The following is a 13,382-nucleotide window of genomic DNA, read 5'->3' as shown; positions in this document are numbered from 1 at the left end:
TCCCATCATCTAGATCATTAATAAAGATGTTGAACAAAACCGGCCCCAGGATCGACCCCAGGGGCACTCCACTTGACACCGGCTGCCATCTAGACATTGGAGCCATTGATCACTACCTGTTGAGCCTGACAATCTAGCCAGCTTTCTATCCACTCTATAGTCCATTCATCCAATCCATACTTCTTTAACTTGCCGGCAAGAATACTGTGGGAGACCGTATCAAAAGCTTTGCTAAAGGCAAGATATATCACATCCATCCACCACTTGCCCCATATCCACAGAGCCAGGTATCTCATCATAGAAGGCAATCAGGTTGGTCAGGCATGACTTGCCCTTGGTGAATCCATGTTGACTGTTCCTCTCCTCCAAGTGCTTCAAAATGGATTCCTTGAGGACCTGCTCCATGATTTTCCCAGGGACTGAAGTGAGGCTGACCGGTCTGTAGTTCCCTGGGTTCTCTTTCTTCCCTTTTAAAATATGGGCACTATATTTGCCTTTTTCCAATCATCCAGGACCTCCCCTGATCGCCATGAATCTTTAAAGATAATGGCCAATGGCTCTGCAATTATGTCCAATTATGCATCTCCCTCTCCTTTTCCTGCTGGGACTTTTTGCTGTGTACTCTGTCATTCTCCACACTGTCAATCATATTGACCCTCTAGGCCCTCTATTCACAGTCTGAAGCAAGACTGGCTTGCAGGATCTCAAGGAACATGTCCTCCGCAGTCCTCTTCTTTCTCCTCCTCATCGGGGTCAAGCTTTCTGCGGGAATTGAGGGGGTACCCCTTCAGGCCACCACAGCAGAATCTTCTGTTAAAAACAGACAAATATATTACTGGATTTACAATCACAACAGAAAGGGAAAAATAATTTTAAAAACTCCCTTCCCTTTAGAAACATAAACACTTTTCATAAGAAATACTTATTAACACTTCAACTTTGGAACGCCTTTGCATAATTCTGCTCTCCAACCCCTATCATGGTGAGTACCACCAGGTGTGAGGGGAGGGGAAAGATTTTCTGTTGCATGAAGCAATAAAATTTTGGTCCCTATTCCATGGGTATGAATGTTGGGCAATGGCACTGAATATTTGGCACTATTTTCCACAGTGGAGAAGGTTTTAGGTGAGCTCTTGTTCCTGAGGGTCACAAGGGCACAGAGAACGCAGATGCTACTGGTGTCCTGAAGCTGCCCTGGCCCATATGCCACTAACTTGTTTACTGCAATGGTGCCCGCTGAACTCACCGCAGAGTGGCATGGGAAAGTATCTTACCACGAAAAAAGAAATAAAGTAGCCATCCCTAGAAACCTTAAGTAGAGAATTGCAAAGTACCTCCACAAAAGTTTCATTGAGATCTCTCAGGAGGATAAAAGGAATACCCCTAGGTTCCTAAACAAATCTCTCTGCATGGCCCCACTCCTTCACCCCCACATCCTAAGTCAACAGGAGAATGAAAAGCAGATGCCAACTCTACCTCTGTTTATTATATTTAACTCATATGAGAAGAGGCAGAAACAATGAAATGTTGATATCTGTGCTTGTTAACTTGATGATGGGCTGGGCCCCACCTTTACATTTAAGCACTGTAGAGAAAGATGCATGCAAACACTTACCGGAACTCCCTTCCCCTTTATCCATGATCGCCTGGTGGCACTGGCTAGACTGTAACGGAGTCTCAAACAGGATCTGACTCACAGCATGGCTGGAGCTACCTGCCACATCTCCCCTCTCCTCCTCTTCTCTGTTCAGAGTGAGGGTCTCTGCCTCAGACTCCTCTGAGGTATCCACAGTGGCCGGTGAGGTCTCTGCCAAGTTTAGCATGCAGCTGGTTGTGTGGCTCAGTACCACATCTATTGTTGGCTTCTCTGGACCTTGTAAAATGCCTGGCCAAGTTCCTTCACTTTCATGTGGCACTGCTGCTGGTTCCTGTCATATTCCTTTGCCTGCAACTCCCATGCAATCTGTTCATAGAGGCGCACATTTCTATGGCTAATCTATAGGTGTGCTTGCGCAGCTTCTACTCCCTACAGGACAAGAAGATCCAATACCTCCTGTCTACTCCAGGCATGGTCAGTTGTACACAACAAGTGCAAGCTCCCAGGTGTCCTCACCAAGGTGGGCAATCAAGAAAGATGTATTTCAAAAACATATGGGGGTTTTTAAGGTGGGAAAGCTGGTTTCCCATCTCTGTGATCCCTGGGAAGTGGAATTTAAAGTTGTGACCAGAGTGGTCACTCTCACAGGAATGGGGTATTGTGGGACAGCTGCTGGAGGACTGTTAGACCATCCAGTGTCTATACTCACAAGTAGGCCGACCATGGCTGATTCTACTGCATTGCTACAATGGGGCTCTTATATCGTCCAGACACAAATTTGAGTGTAGTCATGCACAAATAGGTCAATTCAAGGTGACTTACATCAACTATGTTGTATAGACAAGGCCTAAGTCTATCATGAGCCTACCTTTACACCTTGTCTTGGACCTTATAAATTCTTGCAGTGGCCTTGAACTGTGCTGAACTACTAAATCACACTAACAAAAACAATCTAATAAATACAAACAGCAAATCTAAAATTAAGAAGATGTAACAGTTTCATAGATTTTAAGGCCAGAAGAGACCATTCTGATAATCTATTCTGACCTTTTGCATGATATAGGCCACAGTATTTCACGCCAGTAACTCCTGCATCAAGCCCATAATTTTGGCTTACTTAAGGCCTGTCTTGTAAGGTGGCATCCAATCTTGAATTAAAGAATTCAAATGATTGAGAATCTATCTCCTCCCTTGGTAAGTTGTTCCAATTGTTAATCACTCTTACAGTTAGAAATTTCCACCTTATTTTCAATCTGAAAATATTTTCAATTTCCATCCATTTCAATCTTGTTATGCTTTTGTTTGCTAGATTAAAGAGCTAACTACTATTGAAAAGCTCCCTGTGTCGGTATTTATAGACTGAAAAGCATAAATTGGCAAAAGCAAAAATCGGAACAGTTACTCCATCCTCATTTTGCTTTACTGTACAAAGTTTTTAGAAGGGTCCCAATGTGGACATGAATTTTTAATAATATATTTAAACAGAGTGTAACAGAGCATACAAACAGGACAAAATGTGTATGTGATATAGCTTAATTCGCAACAGTAGAATAGGCTAGCCTGAAAGTTCACCTTTTCATCACGCTCTCCTTCACTCATAGTAGGATCCTATTATCAAAATTAGAAAAAGTGAACCACATTTTAAGATAATGTACTACTCTTCCATTAAAGATCATATCAATTTTTTCATTTTACTGCAAGCCACACTTGACAAAGCCACTTTATACAAATCCAGGGGTATTATCAGATCTACTGTTTAAGTGTGGGTACCTGCCTGCCAACAAAGGAGAGTTTATCCATGTCCCCGGGACTTTTCTGAATTCCATCTCACTTAATAATCCTGGAACAACAACCATAAGGTTGAATGTTAGTGTCATTTCTTATTTTAGCCAGGGCAAACACATTCCACAAAAATAAGTCCCCTTCAGAGAGGATTTTATGATCAATGAAAGCTTGTTAAGGAAAAGGGAAATTCTGCAGGGTTCTACTATGGCCTTCTGCTGGAGAAATGGAAAGTCTGCAGAAATCTCTGTTTTTGAAGAAAAACAAATTCCACCTTTTGTAAATGTCACTAATTTGAGGAACACTGGAAACTCTAGAAGAGAGTTTTAAAGATGCAGTCCCAGTATACAAATCTGAAAGTTATCTTTTGGCACATATCCATTAAACTGGCAATGGTCTTTTACTTTTATTTTTTTTAAACTCACATCATGAAAACAAAACCAGATCCCTTCACTCTCATTGGCCATTTAACCCCTACTACTGTTTCCATGCATGACAAAACACAATTATAGTAATATTAGCTGCTATTTGTACCTACTATACTTAAAACATTTTCAGACAAATGTGATTCTTCAAGCTGACAGTATCCCATTAACTTCATAAATACTTGTCTTAAGTACACTCACTGGGACCATTCAAGAGTACAGGTGTACTTTGAAAGGATTGGCTGTTAATAGCTTTTTTTTTTTTTTTTTTTGGTTATGTGTAGAAACATACAAAGCAAATACACTGTACATAAATCAAAGTAAGTACAAGAAATAAAGCACATTGACAGGTTACAGAAGATGACATTAAAAGTGATTTTTCACTCTACTGACTAGCTCAGGGAGCCCTTCATAATAATCTAAAGAAACCAGGTCAGATTTATTGTTACTGTGACACTTCTCAAGTCAATGGAATTACAAATAAGATTAATCTTGCTAACTCTAAAATGTTTTTCTGAATGCTCCCCTGATGAGCCCCAAATTATCCTTCCAAGTTTCTCTGTGAAGAAATGCTCCTCTGTATTCATACCTAACACACTATCATAATAATATTTGTACAAGGTATACCTTGTGAAGTATCATTTGAAAACTCATAACTAAGGCTGCGAGTATATCACGGAGGTCACAGATTCCATGACTTTCCGTGACTTCTGCAGTGGCTGGTGCTGGCTCAGGGGCTGCCCGAGCAGTCCCAGGGCCAGCAGCAGCAGTTTGGGTGTGTGAGAGGGGGCTCAGGGCTAGGGGCATAGGGTTGGAAAGTGCAAGGGGTGCTTATCTCAGGGTGGGGGGCTCCCCGGATCCCACTGGCATGACCCCCCTACAGATCCTAGGCGGCAGAGGAGTGTGGGGGGTCTCCACGCCATGCACTGGCCATGGCCACAGGCCCCGCCCCCACAGTTCCCATTGGCTGCAGTTCCTGGCCAATGGGCGCTACGGCAGCCTGCATTTGCAGTGGGAATAGCGGAGCCTCTGCCCTTGCGCCTGCCTCCGCTGCCTAGGAGCTGCAGGGATGCAGAGCCGGGTAGGAAACCCCTGCCAGCCCCACCAACCCCCCCCCCCCCCCCAGTGTAAAGTTATGAACTTAATCTGAAATCATGACTGAAGTGTGTTTCCCAGATAAGTACGGGGCATGGCTCAACCAGTTTCTCAAAGACTACGGGCAAGCTGACATATCGTCCAGGTGCCAACAAAGCTGATGGGCCATCACCTATCAAGTGGCCATTCGTTGGCAAGAAAGGGAGGCAGGGACAAAGAGATCTTGCATCTCAGTAAAGAAACAGCATAAGGTCTCCTTCCTCCATCAGACCCCCTCTCTTGCTTCTCAGCCAGAAATGCTTTTCAAAGACGGACTGAAACTCTTAAAAGGAGGAACGAACAGATGAAGACCCCTCTACCTCTCTCCTTGCACATCTCATTCTCTGCAGGTGGGAAGACAAAGGAAATAGCCATTGGATTGTGGGAAAGGGATCCTGACCTGAAAGTTTGGTCAGTAATGCTGTTGGAAGCATGTGGTGAGAAACTCTGCACTGAATTGAACATAGTTTGTTAAGCTAGGCACTAGAAATGTTTATCTTTATTTTCTTGTAGCCATTTCTGACTTTTATGCCTCATTGCTTGTACTCACTTAAAATCTCTTTCTTTGTAGTTAATAAACTGCTTTCTTGTTTTATCTAATTTACTGTGTTTAAGTTAAAGTGTCTGGAAAACTCCATTTAAGGTGGCGAGTTGTTGTGTATTATTCCCTTAAAGGAATCACGGACATAATATATTTGAACTATCCAGGAGAGGGCTGGGCAGTACAAGACATACATTTCTGGAGGAAAATCCCAAACTGGGAATATGTTGGGGTCACGTTGCAGTATAACCAAGGCTGGTGAGAGCCAGGGTGTGACTGTTAGGCTGCAGTTACACAAACACATCTCAGAGTGACCTGAATGCTGGAAGGCTGTCCATGAGCAGCCCAGGTGGGAGCTACTTAAGCAAGGTATTGTAAGGCACCCAATTTTGCAGGGCAGAGGTGACAGAGCCCCCCCACTGGTCTGGATTGCTCCTAGGTATGTCACATTCTCCCATTTACACCATATTTGAGTGCATCATGTGCAGTTCTAGATAGCTCAAAATGTCCCATCCTTTCCAGAACTGCCAAGCGTCATTTTGTGTGTGATATTCATACCATCAGCTCTCCATCACAGCCCTCCTAGGTTCTCAAACCTCCAGCTGGGCTGAAGGCAAGAAGCTGGCATTTCCCCCTGCAGTAATTCCCACTAGGGCAGCATTTCTCAAACTGGGGTCCACAAGGGTACTCCAGGGGGTCTGCAGACCCCACTGATTAACTCCTCCCCCTACTTCCCAGAACCTCCCGCATGCCAGGGGACAACTGTTCAGTGGCATGCAGGAGGCACTGGGAGGGAGTGGGAGGAGCGGGGATGGGGTGCACTCGGTGAGGGGGCAGAATCCTGTTCGGGACCGCTGGCCCCACTGATCAACTCCTCCATCTCCCTCCCAGCGATCCTGCATGCTGCGAAACAGCTGTTCCCCGATGTGCAGGAGGCACAGGGAGGGAGAGAGAGGAGCAGGGATGGGGCGTGCTCAGGGGAGGGGGCGGAATCATGTCCGGGGCCACCAGCCCCACTGATCAACTTGTCCCCCTCCTTCCCAGTGCCTCCTACACATCGAGGAACAGCTGTTGAGCAGCATGCAGGAGGTGCTGGGAGGGAGTGGTAGGAGCAGGGACAGGAAGAGGTGGAGCGGGGTGGAGCCTTGGGAGAAGGGGTGGAGTGGAGTGGAGGCGGGACCTGGGGCTGAGCGGGGGACTTGGGGGTCCCTGAAATTTTTTAAATCAAAATGGGAGTTCTCGGGTTGCTAAAGTTTGAGAATTGCTCTACAAGGGGATACTTTAGTGTCAACTCTGCAGGCAGGTTTTCTGCCTCCCTAGATACTTCATGCTCCCCTCTCATACACACGTGATTCTGGGCATGGGAGGGGATTTGTTTCCCCAGACACACACTGGCTCCCATTGCTGATGGGAGTGGCTAAGAGAGATTGGCTTGTGCCTTTCCATTCTGCTCTCATTCCCTTTAGGAAGGAAGGTGGGAAAATCAATGGCTTTCTCTCATGAGTAAAAAAGTGTCACATAATGAGCCATACAAAACTTGGTTGCAGTGCCCTTCCCATTTCCCCTCTCCCTCCCTCTTTGCTGCAGAATAAAGCAAGTGGAAATGACAACATATTTTAAAAAAAATCAACAAAAAGATATCAAGATGGACAAGCCTATCAGCTCCTATTACCTACTCATCTCTACATCACCAGTAAGTGATCAGGTCACACTTATCTCATGAAAATATGTTCCGTAACCTCAGGACATATTTCCTTTGTACACATCTCTTGGTTACAGATACAATGACAATGAGCTAGAAAGACATCAGAAAAAAGGAATGAAATCAGGAAGACAGATAGGCCTATATTATCCTGATCCAGCTGTGTCATAAATGTAAAGGGAAGGGTAACCACCTTTCTGTATATAGTCCAATAAAACCCCTCCTGGCCAGAGGCAACATCCTGTTACCTGTAAAGGGTTAAGAAGCTCAGCTAACCTGGTTGGCACCTGACCCAAAGGACCAAGAAGGGGACAAGATACTTTCAAATCTTGGGGGGGGTGGGACGGGGGAGAGGCTTTTGTTTTGTGCTCTTTGTTTACGTGGTTGGTCTCTCTTGGGACTGAGAGAGGCCAGACAGAAATCCATCTTCCCTAACCCATCCTAATCCAAGTCTCCAATATTGCAACCAGTGTAGGTAAGCCAGGCAAGGCGGATTAGTTTATCTTTTGTTTTATGTGAATTTTCCCTGTGTTAAGAGGGAGGTTTATTTCCTGTTTTCAAAACTTTAAGGTTTTGCCCAGAGGGGGATCCTCTGTGTTTTGACTCTGAATACCCTGTGAAATATTTTCCATCCTGATTTTTACAGAAATGATTTTTACCTTTCTTTTTTTTATAAAATCCTTCTTTTAAGAACCTGATTGATTTTTCCATTGTTCCAAGATTCAGGGGTTTGGGTCTTTGATGATTTTGTAACAAATTGGTTAGAATATTATTCTCAAGACTCCCCAGGAAAGGGGGTGTGTAGGGCTTGGGGGGATATTTTGGGGGAAGACGTCTCCAAGTGGTCTCTTTCCCTGTTCTTTATTTAAAACGCTTGGTGGTGGCAGCATACTGTTCGAGGACAAGGCAAAGTTTGTACCTTGTGGAAGTTTTTAACCTAAGCTGGTAAGAATAAGCTTAGGGGGTCTTTCATGTGGGTCCCCACATCTGTACCCTAGAGTTCAGAGTGGGGAAGGAACCCTGACAATCTGTATTCTAAAACTTTAGGTCATAAAAATCTCTTTTCCATTCCAGTTGAATGAGCACAGTTACTTTGCCACTTGAATAATGAATACTTCCAGTGTGCATGGCAAATATCGTACTACTTTCAAGCGTGAAGCTCAGCTAGCATGTTCAGGAATGTATTGATGCTACAGACCAGCATCTATCTCCACTGCAGTATGCACAAAACAGGAAATAAGATAAACAAGTTCTTAATAATTTGCAAGCATCATAAATGCTTCTAGTTAAATCTAATACACTCAACTTCCACTTCATAATAAAGTGAAAGGATTCCAGTTTATATTCTGAGAGAATGATGGAGGGCTAGATCTAAAAATGGACATGACCACTTTGCACCAGTGGCCTTTAGCACACAGCAAATACAAAACATCAGTCAAATGACATACCATCGAAAGCTAGCAACACTGTAATCATGTGCTTCAACAACAGTTTCACTGAAATTCAGAAGCCCAAACAAAGTAAGATGTTCTGTGCTGCTTATTTTTCACACAGATTTTAATACTAATCTAGAGGTAGAGAACTGTGCATAAATTAACCAACAGCTTGCTTTAGCATTCTGTAAACAAACAAACCAGCTATCCAGAAATTTGTTAAGCTTACACTCTTCTCACTTGACAGAATGGGAAGAGACGCTGGATAATATAAGACAGACATCAATATATATATTACTATTTTACAAAAACCAAACCCACGATACTTTTGCATTGAGTCTCAAGTACCCTGGTCAGACAAACTCATCAAGCCAAAATATAAAAAGAATGCATATATGTTACTATTATGACTCTTGTAGATGAGCTATTGATATACACCACAGTTATATATAAACCACCATGTCTAGAGATTTTTGGATGTGAATTCCAGTACTTGTATTCCATGAGCATAAAGAAATATTGCCTCACTTCCTGTGAATTGAATTAAGTATTGAATCAAGCTATTTAGTAGGCTATGTCTAAGGAAATTCTATTTTTGATACTGTTTGTCCAAAGAGATTTTTGAGGATGAATTCCAGGACATTTTGAGGGTTCCCTGTAAAGTGTTAAAGTGTTTTGCCTAGAGATGTGTCCTCTTGTATTTACTTTTTGGATTCTGAAGATTCATAGGAGGCAGGCCAGCCTTAGGTTCAATGAGGATGTTCAGTCACACTATCGTGTTCATACCATTCATTTTTATCCAAAATGCTTGTATTACTTGCATTTTCAAAACACACATATTAATGAACCTCTTGAGACTTGACATCAGTCAAAAAAGTTTTCCTCACCTTTATAAGCAATACGTTTTGGGATGCAATATATGTTTGAAGTAATTTATAAACAATCATTCTGAATTTTATGTGACTAAAACTGGAAGTCATATTATCATAATGTTCTTCCCATTTTTCTTCATTAGTCTGCCTCAGTATCTCAAGTCCGTGTCCCCATAATTTGGGGTATTTTTCTATCTGATTTAAGAAGTGTTCTGTACTGTGTATACAATATGCTATTTGCATCAATAGGCAAGTGGAAAAAGGATTGAAGTCTTGAGTCATTTGTTCTGTTTTTCCATTGTTTAGTATGAAACAATATGACGGTGCGGATTAAAACTTTGTTTATTAAAAGTGAATGTTTCAGGCTTATTGCTCTTAAGGGATCTATTCTTTTAATAAGTAATTCCAGTTTTTTATATTTTCTAGAGATTAGGTAGGACTTTCCCTTTGAAGCATTATTTATAAATGTACACCGGACCCTCGCTAGAACGCAGGATTTGGGATCCATGCGTGGATGCAGCATTATAATGTGGGGGACCGCGTTATAGCGGGGACCACGTTAAAATGAATTCCAATTAAAGTAATTAAATTTGGGATCCATGGCCACGACCGCGTTTTATGCAAATTCACGATATATAGACGCGTGTTCTAGCGAGGGTCCAGTGTATATGTGAAATCTAGTGAACCAGGTCCTGGAGCCCAGAACCAGTTTCTAAATTTAGATGTATTACTTGATATTAAAACAAACTATACTACAAACAGATTTTTCTCGAGTAAACCTTTCAAATACTCATTTAAGGCCCTGGCTCAGTAAAGAATTTAGGCACTTGTATAGTCCCACTGACATCAACAGAAAACACAGTTACATACATCTCGTAACTGCTGTTCTTTGAGATGTGTTGCTCACATCCACTCCAAGTAGATGCGCAGGCCACGTGCATCAGAAGGTTTTTCCCCTAGCAGTACCTGTCGGGTCGGCTGTGAAGCCCCCTGAAATCGCACCTTCATTGCAGTTTATATAAGTCCCAGCTGACCTGCCGCCTCTTCTGTTCCTTCTTGCCGGACACTTCAACAAAGGGGCGGCGGGTGGGTCTTGGAATGGACATGAGCAATACATCTCAAAGAACAACAGCTACGACACGTAGGTAACCATTTTTTCTTCTTCGAGTGCTTGCTCATATAGATTCCAAGTAGAGTGATTCCCAAGCCTCACCTAGGAGGCAGGGTCAGTGTTTATGGAATGGCTGACTGCAGTGCTGCTTTGCCAAATGTTGCATTTTGGCCCGAGGGCCACATTGGGGTTGCAAAACTCTGTGGAAGGCCAGGTAGGGAAGGCTCTGCCTCCCCAAACAACCTGCCCCCCCCATCCACCCTCTCCCACTTCCCACCCCCTGACTGCCCCCCTCAGAACTCCTGACTGCCCCCTCCTGGGGCCCCCCGCCCCTAACCATCCCCAGGACCCCATCCCATCCAACCCCCCCGCTCCCTGTCCCCTGACTGCCCCAATCCCTATCCATACCCCCACCCCCTGCCAGGCCCCCCGGGACTCCCATGCCTATCCAATCACCCCCCCGCTCCCCGCCCCCTTACCATGCCACTCAGAGCAGCAGGAGCTCACAGCCCTGCCGCCCAGCAGGAGCAGCGGGCCAGGGCAAGGGCAGTACAGTGAGCTGAGGCTGGGGGGAGGGGCGGGGACAGTGTGGGAGGGGCCGGGGACTAGCCTCCCTGGCCGGGAGCTCAAGGGCCAGGCAGGATGGTCCCACGGGTCAGATGGGGCCCACGGGCCGTAGTTTGCCCACCTCTGCACTAGGAGATTGCTTCCCATAGCAAGAGAGGAGCTGCTCTAACGACCATCACCGGTGGTAAAAAGGAACTGAAAAGGCAGTGGGTCAGCAGGGACCTATATACACCGCCATGAAGGTGCACTCCACGGGGCTCCACAGCTGACCCGACGGGTACCGCTAGGGGAAAAACCTTCCAACAACTGTGCACGTGGCACGCGCACACCTACTTGGAATCGACATGAGCAAGCACTTGAAGAACTACTCATATTTAAGCATGTGCATAACTGCTTTGCTGGATCAGGACTATAAAACAGTTTCTTTGTAGCTCTCCATTACTTACGGTACTTTATACCTATGATACTACTACTTTCACTTCATTATTGTAGTGTATGAAACATGCCCATTGTATTACTGAAAAATTCTAAGAATAAAACATTAAAAATACTGATTTTGCACTCTTCTAGCACCTATCTTCTTATTCCTGTTCCATTTCTTCTTATTCCCCTTCTCACCCACTTCACTATTCCTCCCTCACCACTCCCTTTGAAACCTTCTCTCATGTATTTTCATTTTTTCCCATGCCAAGTTCTGTGTTTGGAATAGTTTCTCACTTCTTGTGCAACAAGGCCCTGATCCAGTAAAGCACTTCTGAACAAATGTAATTTTAAGCATGTGAGTAGTCTCACTGAAATTATTTGGACTATGTGTGTGATTAAAGTTACACGTGTGCTTATGTGTTTTGCTGGATTGAGGCCAAACTGCCACCTTCTGTTCTTTCAAAGCACTCCTTAAAGCTTACAGCTTCCACAAATCCCCCTGAGAATTAATCTATCAATGAAATATATCTTTAAAAAACAAAAAACGTTTAAGAGCTGTCCTCCAGAGCATTCTGTATGGTACTATCAGTGTTGAGGCAATGACTGTCTTCCTTTGTGTATTAATTCAGCAGCAAACAGACAACGTTCAACAACAAAATCAGAATCCTGCAATTAGTAGCCCAAGTCTATTTTCTAGGGGCACATGACACACAGCAGACAGGACAAAAATATTCTGCAATAAATAGCTGTAACATTGTTTTGCCAATAGCCACTTTCTGTCCATTTTACTTACTTTTTTTCCTATTTGAAAACTTTAGTCTGTGCATACTGAAAACCTGTGAGATAGAAAAATGAGTGGAGATTCTTCCTGCTAGGAGCTAGACAGCAAAAATATTTTCTGGCATTTGTCTAATTTCTTGTCTGTCATGCAAAAAGTAATCCTATCAATTTGGATTCAAAAAATGGTAATGTATTTATATGTCTATCCATACTATGGATTCCCTATAGTAAAAAATATTATAATGCTCTAACTTCTGGGCTAAAATTTATAAGGGCACCTCCTCCTTCTCCTCTCTGTTTCTCAAAGAAGTACTGATCTGGCTTTGGCACCTAACTCCAGGACAGGGTTCATGACTGTGAATTCTGAGTGGAGACAGGTGCTTAACTTCCTCTGCATGGCAGGGTTTAGGCCAAACCCCTCTGCTAGTTATTTCCTACTGGCTTGCTTAGGCGGCTCCTCAGTCAGCCGGCTGGCTTTTGTGGATCCCATTCTTAGGTGCCTAATTCTCCGTTCCATTGTATTGAGAGCCTGGGCACCTAACTCAGGTTTCTACTAGCTGGATAGGTGCCTAAAAGATAGGGACGGCAACACTCAATATTGCAGTGCCTGAATCCCCCTTGTGAATTCCACCCTTGGAATGAAATGGCCTGTTAAAGTACTTGTATAATTGCATAAGCGTGCTTGGTGTATTAATCTATATGGAGCAGAGGCTGCTATTGCTCTTGCAATGTGACCTTGTCAGCGGATTGGATAACACCATATGTCTTGAAGTTTTTGTTTTGTCCAAACCATGAATCTAAAAACAAACTAAAAACAGCAAGAGAGAGATTGGCAGCTGCACAGATTAATATTGGAGCAGTCTCCAGTTTTCTCTGTTTTCTTAAAGAAAATTGTATTGTTTAAAAAAAATAATAAGGTAAAGTTTTAAACTTCACTGCTCTGAATAATAATAAAAAGAGAAGCTATTACATTTCTCTCTGTACCAGTACCTGCTTTTGACTTTAAAAAGTTTGA

The 13,382-nt window shown here is 43.5% G+C and overlaps 1 protein-coding gene across 9 annotated transcripts in view; it reads right to left on the bottom strand.

Moving 5' to 3' along the window:
- The window catches only part of TTBK2 (tau tubulin kinase 2), a 220,226-nt gene that overhangs the window by 139,983 nt on the left and 66,861 nt on the right, over positions 1-13,382 (bottom strand). For 2 of the 9 annotated variants that reach the window (XM_037900387.2, XM_037900389.2), the window contains exon 2: positions 12,381-12,423. The exons of 4 other annotated variants lie outside the window; for them this stretch is intronic. In XM_037900387.2, the coding sequence (XP_037756315.1) occupies positions 12,381-12,414 (34 nt within the window). In that variant the 5' untranslated portion in view covers positions 12,415-12,423. Of the gene's footprint in view, positions 1-3,371; positions 3,438-12,380; positions 12,424-13,382 lie in introns of all 9 variants that reach the window. 3 more of the 9 variants (XM_043547835.1, XM_043547834.1, XM_043547833.1) reach the window with 3 other exon arrangements.

Source organism: Chelonia mydas, chromosome 6 (genome assembly GCF_015237465.2).
Source record: "Chelonia mydas isolate rCheMyd1 chromosome 6, rCheMyd1.pri.v2, whole genome shotgun sequence".
NCBI lineage: Eukaryota > Metazoa > Chordata > Testudines > Cheloniidae > Chelonia > Chelonia mydas.
The sequence above is the reverse complement of the archived record's forward strand: the minus strand, read 5'-3'. Positions and strand labels throughout refer to the sequence as shown.